Raw genomic sequence first — 14786 nt, forward strand, 5'->3', positions numbered from 1 at the left:
GTAATGAGTATAAAACAGGGTTTCCCAAAGTGGGCCAAGTAAAATTTATTACAGAAATTTAGAGGGCCATAAGCAGCAAAGGGGCCACGAGGTCATAATTTGAAACTTACACTAGGTTATTTTAAAGTTGACGAAGAAGAGCGAAAAAAACGTCTTGGGCATTTTTAATGGTAGTTTAGACACTTGTACTAAATATTATAGAAACATTTAGGAGGTAATAAGCTGTAAAAGGAGGAGTCTTAAGGCCATGATTTAAACTTACACTAGATATTCTGAAGTTGATGATGAAATGCAAAAAAAAATGTCTAAGGCGTTTTAAATGGTAGTTTTTTGAGAACCTTGTTGGAGAGAGCCAAACATTTTTTATTCTTATTAAAGGGAGCCTTTTGAAAAAAGTTTGGAAAACCCTGGTATAAAACAACATTTTACTTACAGTTTTGCGCAGTAGCAGAGTCAGGTGGTCCGTTGTGAGTGTAGCAATTTAAAGTTATACTTAAGTCTTAACGTATGTGTAAAAAATGTAGTCGATTCGTTGTCGTAAATTCTAAGTTTGATTATAAGTTATCTTATCGTTTGTTTTTGTTCAAATGACTTGTTATCACGTGTAGTTTTAATCTAGTTTGCTGTATTGTTCATTGAATCTTCTTTTCTTACTTTACTTTGTGTAAACAAAACATACCTCATTAGCTCTTTATTAAGAATCTAAGATTAGAATTTATCATGAATTTAAGATAAGCTTTTATCAAGGACGCAGTTCACTAAATATCTCCTTCTATACCCATATTTATCCCCATCTATTAAAGCGTAAGCACACTAGTGCTTTTCATAACGTCAAAGTGACCAGTTTATGAACTGACTCTTAAATCGCCGTGAGTTTCTTTGTAAAAATTAGCTCGTGGAAACTGTTAGTCGTTTAGCTTGTTAGCTAAAACAATAACTATTTAAGACAATATTGAATATATTTTGTTGAAAAATTTACAATCAGGTTCTTAATTTAATAACTACTGATTAATAATGCTTTACTATTGCTTACTTTATTACACTTTTGGTTTAAAGTAGTGTTTTTGTGTTATAGTAGTATTTATCAATTATTCTAAATAACTCCGGTCTGCAGAAAACTTTTTTCTATACAGTGCAGCCCACGAGTAACTTTTTTTATAAAAATTGGCCTGCCTCTTACAAAAGGCTGTCGACCCCTACCTTAATTTGAAGTGTATTTTTAAATAACTTTCTTTAACCTAGGTGTTCTACTTAAAACTTGGTTGTTTAAAATAAACTATATTAATTATGTGTTATGTTGTTATAAATGTTTAAAATAATAGAAAGTGTAAAAACACAAGTACAAGAATAAAGGCATAACGTTTTTATAAACTATTAAACCAAATAACAGAATGATTTTATAAAACACACTTTTTTGGTCCATTATTGGTATAGAATTAAATTTAAAGTAAAAGACTGTCTTAAGTAGTACAAAAAGAGTGGAAATATACTGCAAAGCTAATTTAAATGTGTTTGAAAAATTATGATTTTTTTTCTACATGACAGATTTATCGTATCTAATCGAGGTTTTATTATTTAAAATGTATTAACATTCTAGTTCTTTTAGTGATTTTCGCTCGAAATTCCTGTTTTTGCTGGTTTTTTTTCAAAACTTCTCAAATTCCGGGTTTTTCCAGGATTTCATTGGCAACCCTGATAAAAACATAGTAAACGATTTATAAAGCATTGGTAAAAAAATTAAATTTTAATTTTTTTTGATGTGTTTAAAAAATTGCTAAGTATTTATAACTGTTCAAAATATAGTTTTAATTGCTTGCTAACAAAAGATCCTAGTGAAGTAACTTCACTGGAATATAAATAAAAACAAATTATACAGTAATCTTCCTTTTTAACCAAATAGGCTTACTAATAAGTAGCTCAATATAGTTGCAAACTTATTCCTAAGTTATGAATAAAACACACTTTGAATAAATGCAATTTACTTTATTTTCAATAATAATTCTTAGTTAAGAAGAAAGAAACTATTAAATCACGACACAAATAAAATCTATAAAAAGTATCAACAATCGTAAAGTTATATAAATACTAACATCAACTCCGCGATGTATACGTTTTCTTTATTCTCGAAACTTGAATTAAACGTTGAACTTAATCGTAACTTGATCGTACCGCGGAATAATTAAGCAACTAAATAAGCAACTAACGCGTATTTGAAAGACAAACGCAAATATATACGCATTGAAATGAAACTAACTCCTTGAAATAATAAAAATGTTTGTTTTTAATACTGGAAGCACGTCACGAAATCTGCGTAAAACAGTTTACAACATCCGCTTTAAAATACGAAAATGAGATGTTAATATCATTACATTATTTCTTTTTAAATTTTTAATTTAGTGTTTAAAGCCTGGTTTTAAATAATTTAAATCCTTAAAATCCTACTTAACTTTAAACTTTTTTATAATTGTTAAAAGGGCGGGTCAAAAAAAAAGTAAGAAAAAGAAACTGTATTACTTATTATCTCAAAAATCGCATAATTTACAAAAATTAAGATAAAACACAACATAAGGACAAAGTAAAAATGATAGTCATTAGTTGTCTTCCGGCTTCTTGTCCTCAGGCTTCTTGTTCTTGGGCTTCTTGTCCTCGGGCTTCTTGTACTCGAGCTTTTTCTATTCCGGCATTTCTCCTTCGGTTTCTTATTCTACGGTGATTTATTTAGCAGGACGGAGTTGTTTTAATTTGCTTGTTCTTCTCTAAACTTCAAATTCAAAAGTACATCGAAGTCACTTGTTGACATAGAAAAAACTCATCTTTTCATTGTCCATCATTGTAGTATACATTTATATATGTGTAGTATTCATTATACAAAAATAAGCAGCTAAAAGAAAATTTTTTGAGATATTCTTCCAAGAAAGTTCAGTAAAAGCTATTATGTTACTTTGCCAAAAGACAATAACGAAACTGTCAGTATTTACTTTTAAACCCATTATTTTATACAAAACAAAAAAAAAAAAGCATTTAAAGATGCATTGAACAGAAATTTAATATTTTAAAACATATGAAACATTTTAATTTTGTTTTTAAATTAGAAAAACATATGTTCTTAATATTTAACTCGCAAACTTTAATAAACAAAACAGAAAACATTTTCTTTAAAGTATTTTACAAAACAATAAGTAGTATTTTCATGCACAAACTTTTATAGGATTCAAGTATAAAGTATTTCTATTAAAGCAACACAAAACTTAAGCATTATAGAAATTTATAAAGAGAAAAATTTAGCGAGTGCTTTTTTTCGATCGTTAACAGTCAAAACTAAATGGGAGTTGAAAGTACTTTTAAATTCAAAATTTATAGGAAAAATTTATCACGAGTCGAATTTGAAAGCTTTAAACTTGAACTTGATTATTTTACGAGCAAAAAATCTGGTAAATCAGTTTTGTTTTAAAGTTAGAGTAAAATGTAGTTACTAAAATTTCAATATAAAAATAGGCTTATAAAACTTTTTTATTGTATAATTGTTGTGTCTTAACTTTTAATTAATAGTTCAATTACCAAACTGTAATTTATAATATATAAAACTTTATAACACATCATTAAAAGTAAAAAAGTTATAAACTTTACAATTCAGAAATTTTATCAGAAAAGAATACAAAATAAATACAGTTAATAGTTTCTTTCATTTTAACTTCTTAAAAAAATTACCTGAGTTTAGCAAATATAAAAATAGATTTTCATGTTAATTAAAAAATTACAATTTTTTACCTTTATTAAAGTCTGTTTTGTTAGTTTTGCGAAAATATTTATATTTTATCTTCAAAACGGCTTTATGATAAATGTTAAAATTTTTAGACCTACTATTAGTAATTCTGACTCTTTTTTATTCTGTGTTATAATTTCTTTTTTGTCAAAGGAATTAAGTACTGCCAAATTGTTTTTCTCTTTAGCTAATATGTTGCTTGATACACTAGTTTCTGATTTTGTTTTTGAAGATATGTAATAGCTTGAGTCTTGTTTATAACTTTTAAGCTGCAATGTTGGCACTTTATTTTTTGGTTCGCTATCATATTTTTTATTGTAACTGCTATTTTTCTGCTGTTGGTTTCGATGTTTTTCTTTCCTTAGTTTACCTTGTTTTGTTGTAAAAGCAAAAGCTTGCTTATAAGCTCTACTAGCTTTTATTTTCTGCTGTTAGAGGTTACTTGAATAATAGTTTCCCTTTAATCTTTTTTGTTGAAACTTTTGGTTGTACTTTGAATTCTTATCTACAGCATACTTAGACCCTTGAACTGTTTTACCATTAGGACCTGTCACGTTTGCGGCTTCTGGCATGTTATTTTTACCTACAACAATATCAAACTGGACTTTTTCTCCTTGTGCAAGAGACCTTAATAATTTGTTAGGGTTGTTTTTGATGATAGCTGTATAATGAACAAAAATATCGCTGTTCCGATCATCACGTTGAATAAAACCGTAACCCTTGCGAACATTAAACCATACTACTTGACCAGTTACTCCAATTGCTTTAGTGTTTTTGGTTACCTGAGCTTTTTCTTCGGCTGTTTGTGACGCCTTAGTTATATTAAATGTTTGTGTGGGTAAGTATTGATGACATGACAAACACTGTGCTATGTTAACATTATACTACTATTCCCATTGTATGATTTTATTGGTTTAAAATTATCTCTATCTTGATTATGTTGACGATAATTGTAATTATGATTAATACCATTATCTCTTAAATGAAAATGTTGTTGATTATTAGGACGAACTCGCTTATGGTAATTTATTTTAGACTTATAATGACTTTGCTCATACTGCTGTAGTCTATCGTAATTAACTTGCTTAGGTATTAATGCGTTTTCTTTATAAGCATTCCATATGGCTTGTCCTTTTCTTTTAAAAACTTCTAAGCTTTCACCAAAATGTTCCCTAATCTTATCTTTGATCGAAAAGGGCTTTAAGTATGCAAGAAAAAACTTAATTCTGTCCTGCTCTGGACATTTGGCCCAACTTACGGCTGTTGAAAACAATTTATTAAAAGTTGTACGCTCATTCCAAACTGGAACTTTATCTAAAATTTCAGCTAACTGATTGTCCCTTTTAATAAAAAAGTTTTTTAAAGAACTGTAATTTCTTTCACCTCGTTCTGTCATTTTATAATAGTCTGACAACTCTTCTCTCGGCCAAAACCCAGTTAAAAATTTATAATTTTCTGTATTACAAGAAATATTTTCATTTAACATTTCCTCCTCGAAAAAACTAATAATATCACGAGGGTTTCTTACAAAGTCTAACCTTTTAAATTTTTTACTCAGTCTTTGCGCCTTTAATGTGTCGCTAAAGTTATTAAAATTATTTTGATTACTATTTTTGTAATCATCGTAAAAAGGTTCGCGTTTTTCTAGCATCGCACGTTCGTAATGTGGTGATCTAGACTGCTTTAATCTATTATTTAACTTTTTTATTTGCTTTTGCAAAATTCTTAACTCTTCTTCATTTGTTAGCTGCTTAACTTCGCTTGATTTTCTAAATTGTTGTTGAATGCTGTTTGACGGATAAAATTCAGCATTATCATTCATCATCTCTGCTTGATGAGAATTATTAAGATTGATATCGTCATTGTTGTTTGTGTGCATTTATTCTGTTGACTTCTTAAAGATTCCTAACCAGAAGATTCAAGGTTCTTAAAAGACACTGCGTGAATTCCACTTTAACCAAATAGGCTTACTAATAAGTAGCTCAATATAGTTACAAACTTATTCCTAAGTTATGAATAAAACACACTTTGAATAAATGCAATTTACTTTATTTTCAATAATAATTCTTAGTTCAGAAGAAAGAAACTATTAAATCACGACACAAATAAAATCTATAAAAAGTATCAACAATCGTAAAGTTATATAAATACTAACATCAACTCCGCGATGTATACGTTTTCTTTATTCTCGAAACTTGAATTAAACGTTGAACTTAATCGTAACTTGATCTTACCGCGGAATAACTAAGCAACTAAATAAGCAACTAACGCGTATTTGAAAGACAAACGCAAATATATACGCATTGAAATGAAATTAACTCCTTGAAATAATAAAAATGTTTGTTTTTAATACTGGAAGCACGTCACGAAATCTGCGTAAAACAGTTTACAACATCCGCTATAAAATACGAAAATGAGATGTTAATATCATTACACCTTTATTCTACCAACATATGTTTCTGTGTGTCAACGAATCAACACACTTCAACTGGGTTGTTAATGGGAAAGATAACTCTTAAGTATTTATATAAATTTTGCTTTTTTTTAAACGCATTTTATTACATAATAAAAAGTCAACACTTTTTTTTTGTATTATCAGACTTATGTTAAAACTAATAGGTTATCATTTTCATTAAGTTATGCTTTAAATTATTTTTTAAATGTTTTAGTTCTACTCTCAATAATGTTGTTTTTAATTAAAAATGTCTGAACTTGTTCTTGATTAGTACTACACAGGGTTTGTACGCAAAATTTTGGAATTATTGCCATTTTTTCGTAACCTTTATCGATTGGAACCCAGTTGAACTTATAGCCAGATAAAAGTAAATCAAAAATGAAATTTTACCAATATTGCCAGTGTACAAAAACCATAAGGTTATTCAAAAAGAATTTCACAACGTAATACTTTACTCAAAAAACTGATTTTCAAAATTTAAAGCGTTTGAACTGACATTTTGCCAATTAATTAAAACAAATGAAGCAAAAACTGATTTAGCCTGAATTGGCCAGACGCGTATGAATTCTTTAAATAACATAACACTTATAAGATTGTTATTTAAGAAAACTACACAGCAGTTCTTTTGATTTATATTATGAAGGTTTTTTTTTATATCATATATATTTTTTTTAAGAGCTATAAATGCGTAAAACCACCGAATAAATAAAACATATCTAAACAATGTAACATTTTTTTTCGTTTGGAGTATTTTGAAGGAACTTACCCGTAAGGATTATTGAAAGCGATGGCATAAACAACATTTCTATGACCTTCTAAAGTATGAATTCCATTACCAGTTGCCGTATCCCAAACTTTACAAGTTCTATCATAACTTCCGGTAATAAAGCTTAAAGGTAAAGTTATTTGAATTACAAAAATTAAACAGAACTTTTATAAGTGCTAGGATTTCTAAATAATAAGTTGCTCCAAATGTTTTCAAATAAAAAGTGTAGAGATTACACAAAAGCATTAAAAACTGTATTTATGTTTTGAATTTTGATAGATAATGTAAACTTCAACAAAGAAAGTATTTTTGTATGTAAAAAAGTATAATAAAGTTATTTTATACAAGTTAATATACTTTTCCTAAAAGTTGAAAAATAAAACTGATTTGTTCTCTTGCTTCCAAATATATTTAATTTAAAAGTTAATAAATTACATATGTTTAACATTGACCTGGTTATACCTAAAAACCATGAGTTTTGTTTTTTAAATTTAGTTTTTATTTATTTACAAGTAATATAAAATTTAAAAAATAAACAAAAAAAACAGTTTTTTTTTTTGTTTTTTTGTTATAAAATTTTTATTTTTTATATTTTTTTAAATTCCTTCCGACAGAATTTTTTAAATACTGCAAGGAGTATTTCCTGAAAATTTGAGGTAGTTATCTCAAAAAACCTAGGAGAAGATAGATTTTTAGTAATTTCTAGTTATTTGCCGTTTTAGTTTGCGCCTCCCATAGGAACCTATTGTTGGCTCCGACTTTGACTGGCTATATCTCAAAAACTATTTTGAATTTTTTAAATCTGTAAAAAGCATCTTGTAGATTAGTAAAAACTATATAAAATAAGATCAAAAACCAAAAAAGGGTGTTTACCCCCCCCTATGCCCTTAAGGCTATAGGTGGGGTAAATTACACTTTTACAACTTAATCTTATTTTGTAGAGTTTAAAAAAACGTCTTTTTACAGCTTTTCAAAATTCAAACAAATTTTTAAGATGTACAAATTAAAAAAAATAAACGTATATATATTTTTAAACAATTTAAAGCTGAATTCAAAAGACATAGAATTATCTTATAAATTTTTTTAATGATTTATGTTAAAAACAACAAGTAAAATAACAAAATACATAAAATATTTAGCTCTTAAAATGATTAGAACAAAAGCTTAAACTTTATAAAAAATGTGACTTATTTTATATTGTATGAAACAAACTTGACAACAAACTAACTGAGATCCTGATTTATTAAATGCAATGTTTGTCAAGGGAAGTATATGAGCTCTTAGAACTTTAAACAAGTAATACTGATGGTTTGCTAAAGAAACTTGTTGTAATTTTTGCTGTAGTTCTAAAAAATTTATTTATTTTAATTAAAAACAATCAAAAAAATTATTATACAACTAATTACAGTAGTATAAACTTAATTATATGTACAAATATATGGTTTACTATCATTTCTAACCTGCGACCATTTCTAACCTGATCATATCTAACCCGATCACTTCTAACCCGATTATTTCTAACCTGATCATTTCTAACCCGATCACTTCTAACCCAATCATTTCTAATCCGATCATTTCTAATCCTATCATTAGTAACCTGATCATTTCTCACCCGATCTTATCTAACCCGATTATTTCTAACCCGATCAGTAAAAATTTGTTGTTTTTTAGACTTATTTTAATCAGTGTTTATTTCAAAACCAAGTTAATGTTAATAAAAATTGTTCTTATATCAAAATATAGTTTGCTTCAACTTAACCAAAAAAAAAGTTTATATAGCTTTAATTAAAATAAATTTTAATTTGAATTGTTATAATTTGAATTGTTTTTCTTATTTTGAATTTTTTCTTCATATAAACCTAATTAAAATAGAACACTATTTACTGATGTTATTTATTATACTATGTTATTTAAGTTATATATTCTTGCAATTTAGGTAACTAGAATATCATTATAACACAAGTACTGTTACAAATGTAATAATCGGTAACAAATGTTTTCATATTACAGTCCATAAGCTTTGTTGTAAGTCTACGCAAGCGTTGTATAGTTGTTGACTTATCTATACCATTTTATAATCTGTATTTTCCAGCTTAAAAACTTGCACAAATTGTTCTACAACTTGCAAAGAATTGTTTAGATCATGGAATTAAAACTAACAGCAAACAATTTAGAGCACTTTTGTTTTATTTAGTAGAAAATCATAATTTTTAGATATAATAACTTAAACAGATTTGTTTATTTATGTTAAAAATCCGAGGGTTATCAAATCTCGTCTAGTTTATCTTCTTAAAAACTTTCACTGAAGTTTATATAATAATATCCAAAGTATTCTAATTACGACTTGAACTAGTACTTAAGTTGATATATTTATTTTTTTTACAATTACATTTACTATATAAAAAAGAGTTTCAACTATTTTTTGCTCGTAATTGTAATTAATTTAACTCCAAGTATTTTTTAGTTTTATTTAGTTCTTTTTCCGTTGTTATTTCGTTTATGCTTACTTTTTTTAAATCTTTTAAATTAAGTAAACATAAAATAATTAATATTTCGGCATAAGTTGTACTCTAAACAATTAAAGACGTTGAAAGGTATCCAAAAATGGTGTACGACTCGATAACCAAAAGATTTTTTCGTACACCAGGTACTTGGACCAAATTTTTTGAGCTCTTTTTTTATCGTTCAATAAACTATATATATATAAAGGTAATCAAATGATAAAGCTTTTCATCTAGAATACAAACTTAACTGAAAATGTTAAAGAAGAAATGAACTAGACGAGATTTGATCATTTTCGCGCGTGGTAAATTAACAAACAAGTCTGGTTAAGTGTCATTGATTTATTTCGCTCTAGGTATAAATAGATATTTATTTATAAAATAAAAGGTAGACGGTCAGTCGACATTACATGCTTTTTCCGTTTGTTAAATGACATAACTATATTATACGTTTTACTTAGAATGGTTATATCTAAAAATTATAATTGTTTAATAAATAAAACAAAAATGTACAGGTTCACCTAATGTTAATTTTAACTCCATTATCTAAATAGGTTTGTGCAAGTTGTAGAACAATTGTAGAAGTTTTTAAGTAAAAATTGAAACCAACTGACTAAATGTGGTAATAGATTACTCAACAACTGTACAACGTTTGCACTAAATTTACAGCATAACTTATAGACTGTAATATGAAGACCTTTGTATCTGACTATTACATTTGTAAAGGTTAAACTTTAAAAAAAATATGTTTAACGTTAAAAATATTCTAGCTACGTAACTGAGCGGAAGATTTAACTTAAATAAAGTTATAAAAGCTTATATTAAAAACCCTACAAAGCAGAATTTTAAAAAGTTTATAAACAATTTGTTAATACGACAATCATTTTAAAATAAGGAAACATTTAAGACATTTTTATTGACTTAAAAGTTTCAACACACAACAGTTTCTTTGATCTTAAAGTATACTCTTAACAGAATTTAATAGCTAAATGATACAGCTATAACGGATTACGTTTTTTTTCTGATTTCGGGTTTATTTGGTCGGTAATGAGCCAATATAAAAGTGGGATATTTTGGCTTTTTTTAGTCTGTGGAAAATATCTCAAAAAAAAAACATATAAATTTCTACTAACTTTCTTTTCAATATTTTTCAGTTAATTAACTAAAAGAGTCAGTGTTTAACTTTTATATAAACTTGGTATTTTTTAGGGTATTGGTCTTCTTTTTTTTAGTTTTTGTTTTTATTTAGGGTCTTCTTACTTGGTCAAAAAAAATCTAAGTTCACTGACGAATAACGATATTTTTTTAATACTAAAAAACCGGAAATGCTATATAAAACATTGTTTTTAAATTTTACTAAAACTAAAAAAAAACATTCATAGACTCTTTTGTGGTAAATAGTTGCACATTAAAAATAATTAATTTAACATTTGTTTAATGTTTTACAAAGACATTTTTTCTATCTGTGAATTTAGATTAGTATAAAAATTGTTAAGCAAGAAGACCCTAATTTCTCTTTTTTTTTAGAATGATTGTCATGTAGTAAATCTTATATTCAAAAAAAAAAAGTTCGATTGTAGCAGATTGATATTAAAAAAAATGTCAAAATAAGAAAAATAAATTGAAGGTATAACAAATTGATTTGAAGTTACAATTAAAAGTATATTTTAAGTAAAACAACATAAATACTAAGTTTTGTTTAAGACAGAAAACTTAAGTTTCAAAAAAGGAACAGTTTTATAAAGTTTAGTTTGTTTAAAAAATAAATTCTGAATAAAGAAATCTAAAAATAAATAAAATGACTATTGATTGAGTTAGAAATGATCGGGTTAGAAGTGATCGGGTTAGAAAAGATTGGGTTAGATATGATTTGGTTAGAAATGATCAGGTTAGAAATGATTGAGTTAAAAACGGTTGGGTGAGAAGTGATTAGGTTAGAAATGATCAGGTTAGAAGTGATCGAGTTAGAAGTGATTTGGTTATAAATAATCGGGTTAAAAATGATCGGGTTAGAAGTGATTGGTTACCCAAATATATATACATACAGTATTTTTGTAACTAATTCAGGGTTGCCACTCCTCGAGTCAAAAAAAACTGTCCTGATAGACCTTAAAGTGTCCTGAGTTTTTTTAAATCCTTAAAAAATTAAAAATCAAGCTCTTCAACAAAATTGGTTTAAAAAAACATTGAAACTAAATCTCATTCAAAACCTAGAAAAACATGTTTAGAGATTTTTGAAAAATAAAAAAATATCCTAAGACAGACTGAGTTTGACAATTAAGTTTATAATATTGTGGGATTTTTAAAAACTTCACAATATCCTGAGTGTGTGGCAACCCTGCTAATTGAGTTCTATGCAAATATTTTTCTACGCAAATTAATTGTTGCAGTATTTTAGTAAGTAATCTACTAAGAAGCAATGTTGCCTACTTTTAAAAAAGATTGATTTTTAGTAATACACTTGTAATGCATCACTGATTTTATCCCATTTTTAGCATTAACTCTTTGATCAGGAAACCCTGACCCTAAAAATAATTTAGTATAAATGAAAATAGCTACACTCAGATCTTTAGAATGAGATAAATTTGCATAAAAAACTCCTACTTCCCTATGCCCTTAATTGCAGTAGCTAAATATATTGAGTATACACTATTAGTACTATAATAGTACTTAGTCTTACAAAACTTACTAAAAATTTATCCTACTTTTAAAGGTGAGTAAAACAACTTCTTTAGTTAAAACGTAGTTTATTATTACTCTATATATTTATATACCTAATGTTTTATTTCTAAATTGTAAAATAAGATTTTAGTTTCTACTTTTGGCCTCCTAAGTAAATGACTTTGAAAAAACTAAAACAAAATCGATTTTTGAAATATACAAAAAAAATTTTTTCATTGCAAAGAGTAAAATTCATTAATTGCTATGAGTTTAAATTTAAAGTCTGTTTGTTAATAGCTTAATTTATTGAAAATATAATATTTACTAAAAATGTATTAACTTCTAGGTTTTTAACCTAAAGACAACAAATTTTCAAGAACTTCTAACTGCATTCTCATGAAAAATTGTACTTAAGAAATTTTCAAAACTAAAACTTATATTTAACAAAAATTATTTTCCAACCTATAGTTTATACTTATTTTATATTAAAAAATTTAAAATGAAACAATTCAAACTACAATTTGTTTACAATTTTATAAAAAGTTTTCAAAACAGTTGATTGAAAATTGTGGCATATTTAAAATCCATAAAAAAATTAAGTACATTAAAGTTAAAACGTTTTCAAGAGTTCTATCTCTTTGTCATAAAACCAAACTTTTTAAAAACTCTTGAAAACGTTTTGAACTTGAATTTGCAATAAAAATTTGTAGATTTTTTTCAAAGAATTATTAGATTATTTCATCTACTTGATGCCGTGAAAAAAATCACAAACAAATGTAAACTGTGTTCAAAACAGATGAGTATTGTATTCAATATATAAATGTTGTGTTTAAAAACATGAAAATGAGTCATTCTGTAGCTATTAAGTTAGGCATGGTATACATTATTGGGGGTCATAAGCAGCAAAGGGGCTACAGGGGGGCCATGAGTTCATAACTTCAAATTTACACTAAATATTCTGGAGTTGATGATGAAAAGCAAAATAAATAAAAAGGTCTTAGGTGTTTTTAATGTTTTTTTTTTGAGAAATCTTGTTGGAGGGGATATTGCTATTTTTATTTCTTAAAAGTGGGCCTTTTGAAAAAAAAGGGAAACCCTGCTTCAAAGGCTTAACTTTATTTTTAGACACTCAAAAGTATAAAATAAAAAGTTCAAACTAATACAATATTTTATACTGGAAACAAATCAAGTATATAACAAGTCAATTAAAATATAAACTACTTAGTAAGTAACTCTTAAAGAAAATAAGTGTTCTGTCCTATCATTATTTCATTCATATGTTTAAAAACAAAAAACTATAAAATTAAAAAGTATTATAAAATTTATAGTCTAAAAATATTTTGTTTATGTTTAAAATTTTAATTATTAATCAAATTTGAGTTTGTATAACTGATGAGCTTTATCAATTAAAAACAACATTGGATCTTATATGAAAGCTTGAAGTACAAACTACAAGCCAGTTTTTATAGAATAAAAAAAATCCTGCATTCAATCTTTTAAACATTTAATAATAATCTTTTTAATAATATAGAAACTTAAAGAAGATTGCTTAAAAAATGAAAGAGACATATTTTTAGTTAAATGGTCTTTTTTTGCGTTTTTAGTTTGTGCCTTCCTTTAGGTTACTAAGTTTGATAGCTCATATCTCAAAACTAACTTTGAATTTTTTCAAGCGGTTAAAAATGTCTGATAGGTCAGATAACTCTATAAAATAAGATAAACTTGTAAAAATCAAGGTGGACCCCCTCCTATGCCCTTAATTAAATACTTTGCAAAAAAAGTATCTTTTATGGTCTTATCATTTTTATAGATGCAAATTATTTATTTTGTAAAATTTCAGAAATAAAGGAATTCAAGAAGTTTAAGAAGCCCAGTAAACACTATAAAAAGTATTATAAATAAAGTGTTACATTTTATTTGAATTGTTATCAACAATAAACACTAATCATGGTTTAAAGTTGTTAAGTTTTATTTTTGTACTATTACAAAAAGTAAATATATATACTATAACTAAATTTTGTTCAAAATGAAACTAACTCGAAACTAGATCATAAACTTGCTTAATTTTAGATTTTGTTATTAATGGATCCTTAGAAGAAAGTTCAACAGCAACATCTTGCGGATTTGAAAAAGTTGTTAAATGAAGAAGATCATGAGTTCTGGTTTTGATCTGATTAGCTTGTTCATACTCCAATATTATTCCTAAGAAATATAATTTAAAACAATTAAAAACTGAAATTAAAAACAGTAAACATACCAGGTGGATAGTAGCGCAGTAAAAACCTTTTTAGTTTCATCACCTTATAGATTCATAAAGCAAACATATATTGCTAGCTTTTATAACTATAAAATAGTAAATTTAATTAATTTAGTAAAAGAAAACTACTTATTTTGTTTAGATAAGTCTAGATAAAACATATTAATTACTTTTTTTTTTTTTTTATATAAACCAATATCTTAAACTAAATATTAACACATTTTAGTGAAGTAGTACATCAACAGTAAACAATAATTTAGCCTGTATACAGGGTTCCAACTGAAATTTAAAAATAATAAAAACTAGTGTTGAAAAAATATGGTGTTTTCATGCTATACATTCTGGACTATTATTAAAATCGTTATTTCAAATATAAGCGATTA

General features: G+C 26.2%; 1 protein-coding gene across 1 annotated transcript in view; it reads right to left on the reverse strand.

Moving 5' to 3' along the window:
- Window positions 1–14491, reverse strand: part of LOC145834213 (uncharacterized) — a 42115-nt gene extending 27624 nt beyond the window's left edge. Inside the window, exons 1-4 of the mRNA XM_082941590.1 lie at window positions 14404–14491; window positions 14184–14348; window positions 8213–8330; window positions 6985–7107 (exon numbers count right to left, since the gene is read on the reverse strand). Coding sequence (XP_082797716.1) covers window positions 6985–7107; window positions 8213–8330; window positions 14184–14348; window positions 14404–14443 — 446 coding nt within the window. The 5' untranslated portion in view covers window positions 14444–14491. The remainder of the gene's footprint in view (window positions 1–6984; window positions 7108–8212; window positions 8331–14183; window positions 14349–14403) is intronic.
- Window positions 14492–14786: the final 295 nt, after the last annotated feature.

This window comes from Thalia democratica, chromosome 4, assembly GCF_965202585.1.
Source record: "Thalia democratica chromosome 4, ktThaDemo2.hap1.1, whole genome shotgun sequence".
NCBI classification, from domain to species: Eukaryota; Metazoa; Chordata; class Thaliacea; order Salpida; family Salpidae; genus Thalia; species Thalia democratica.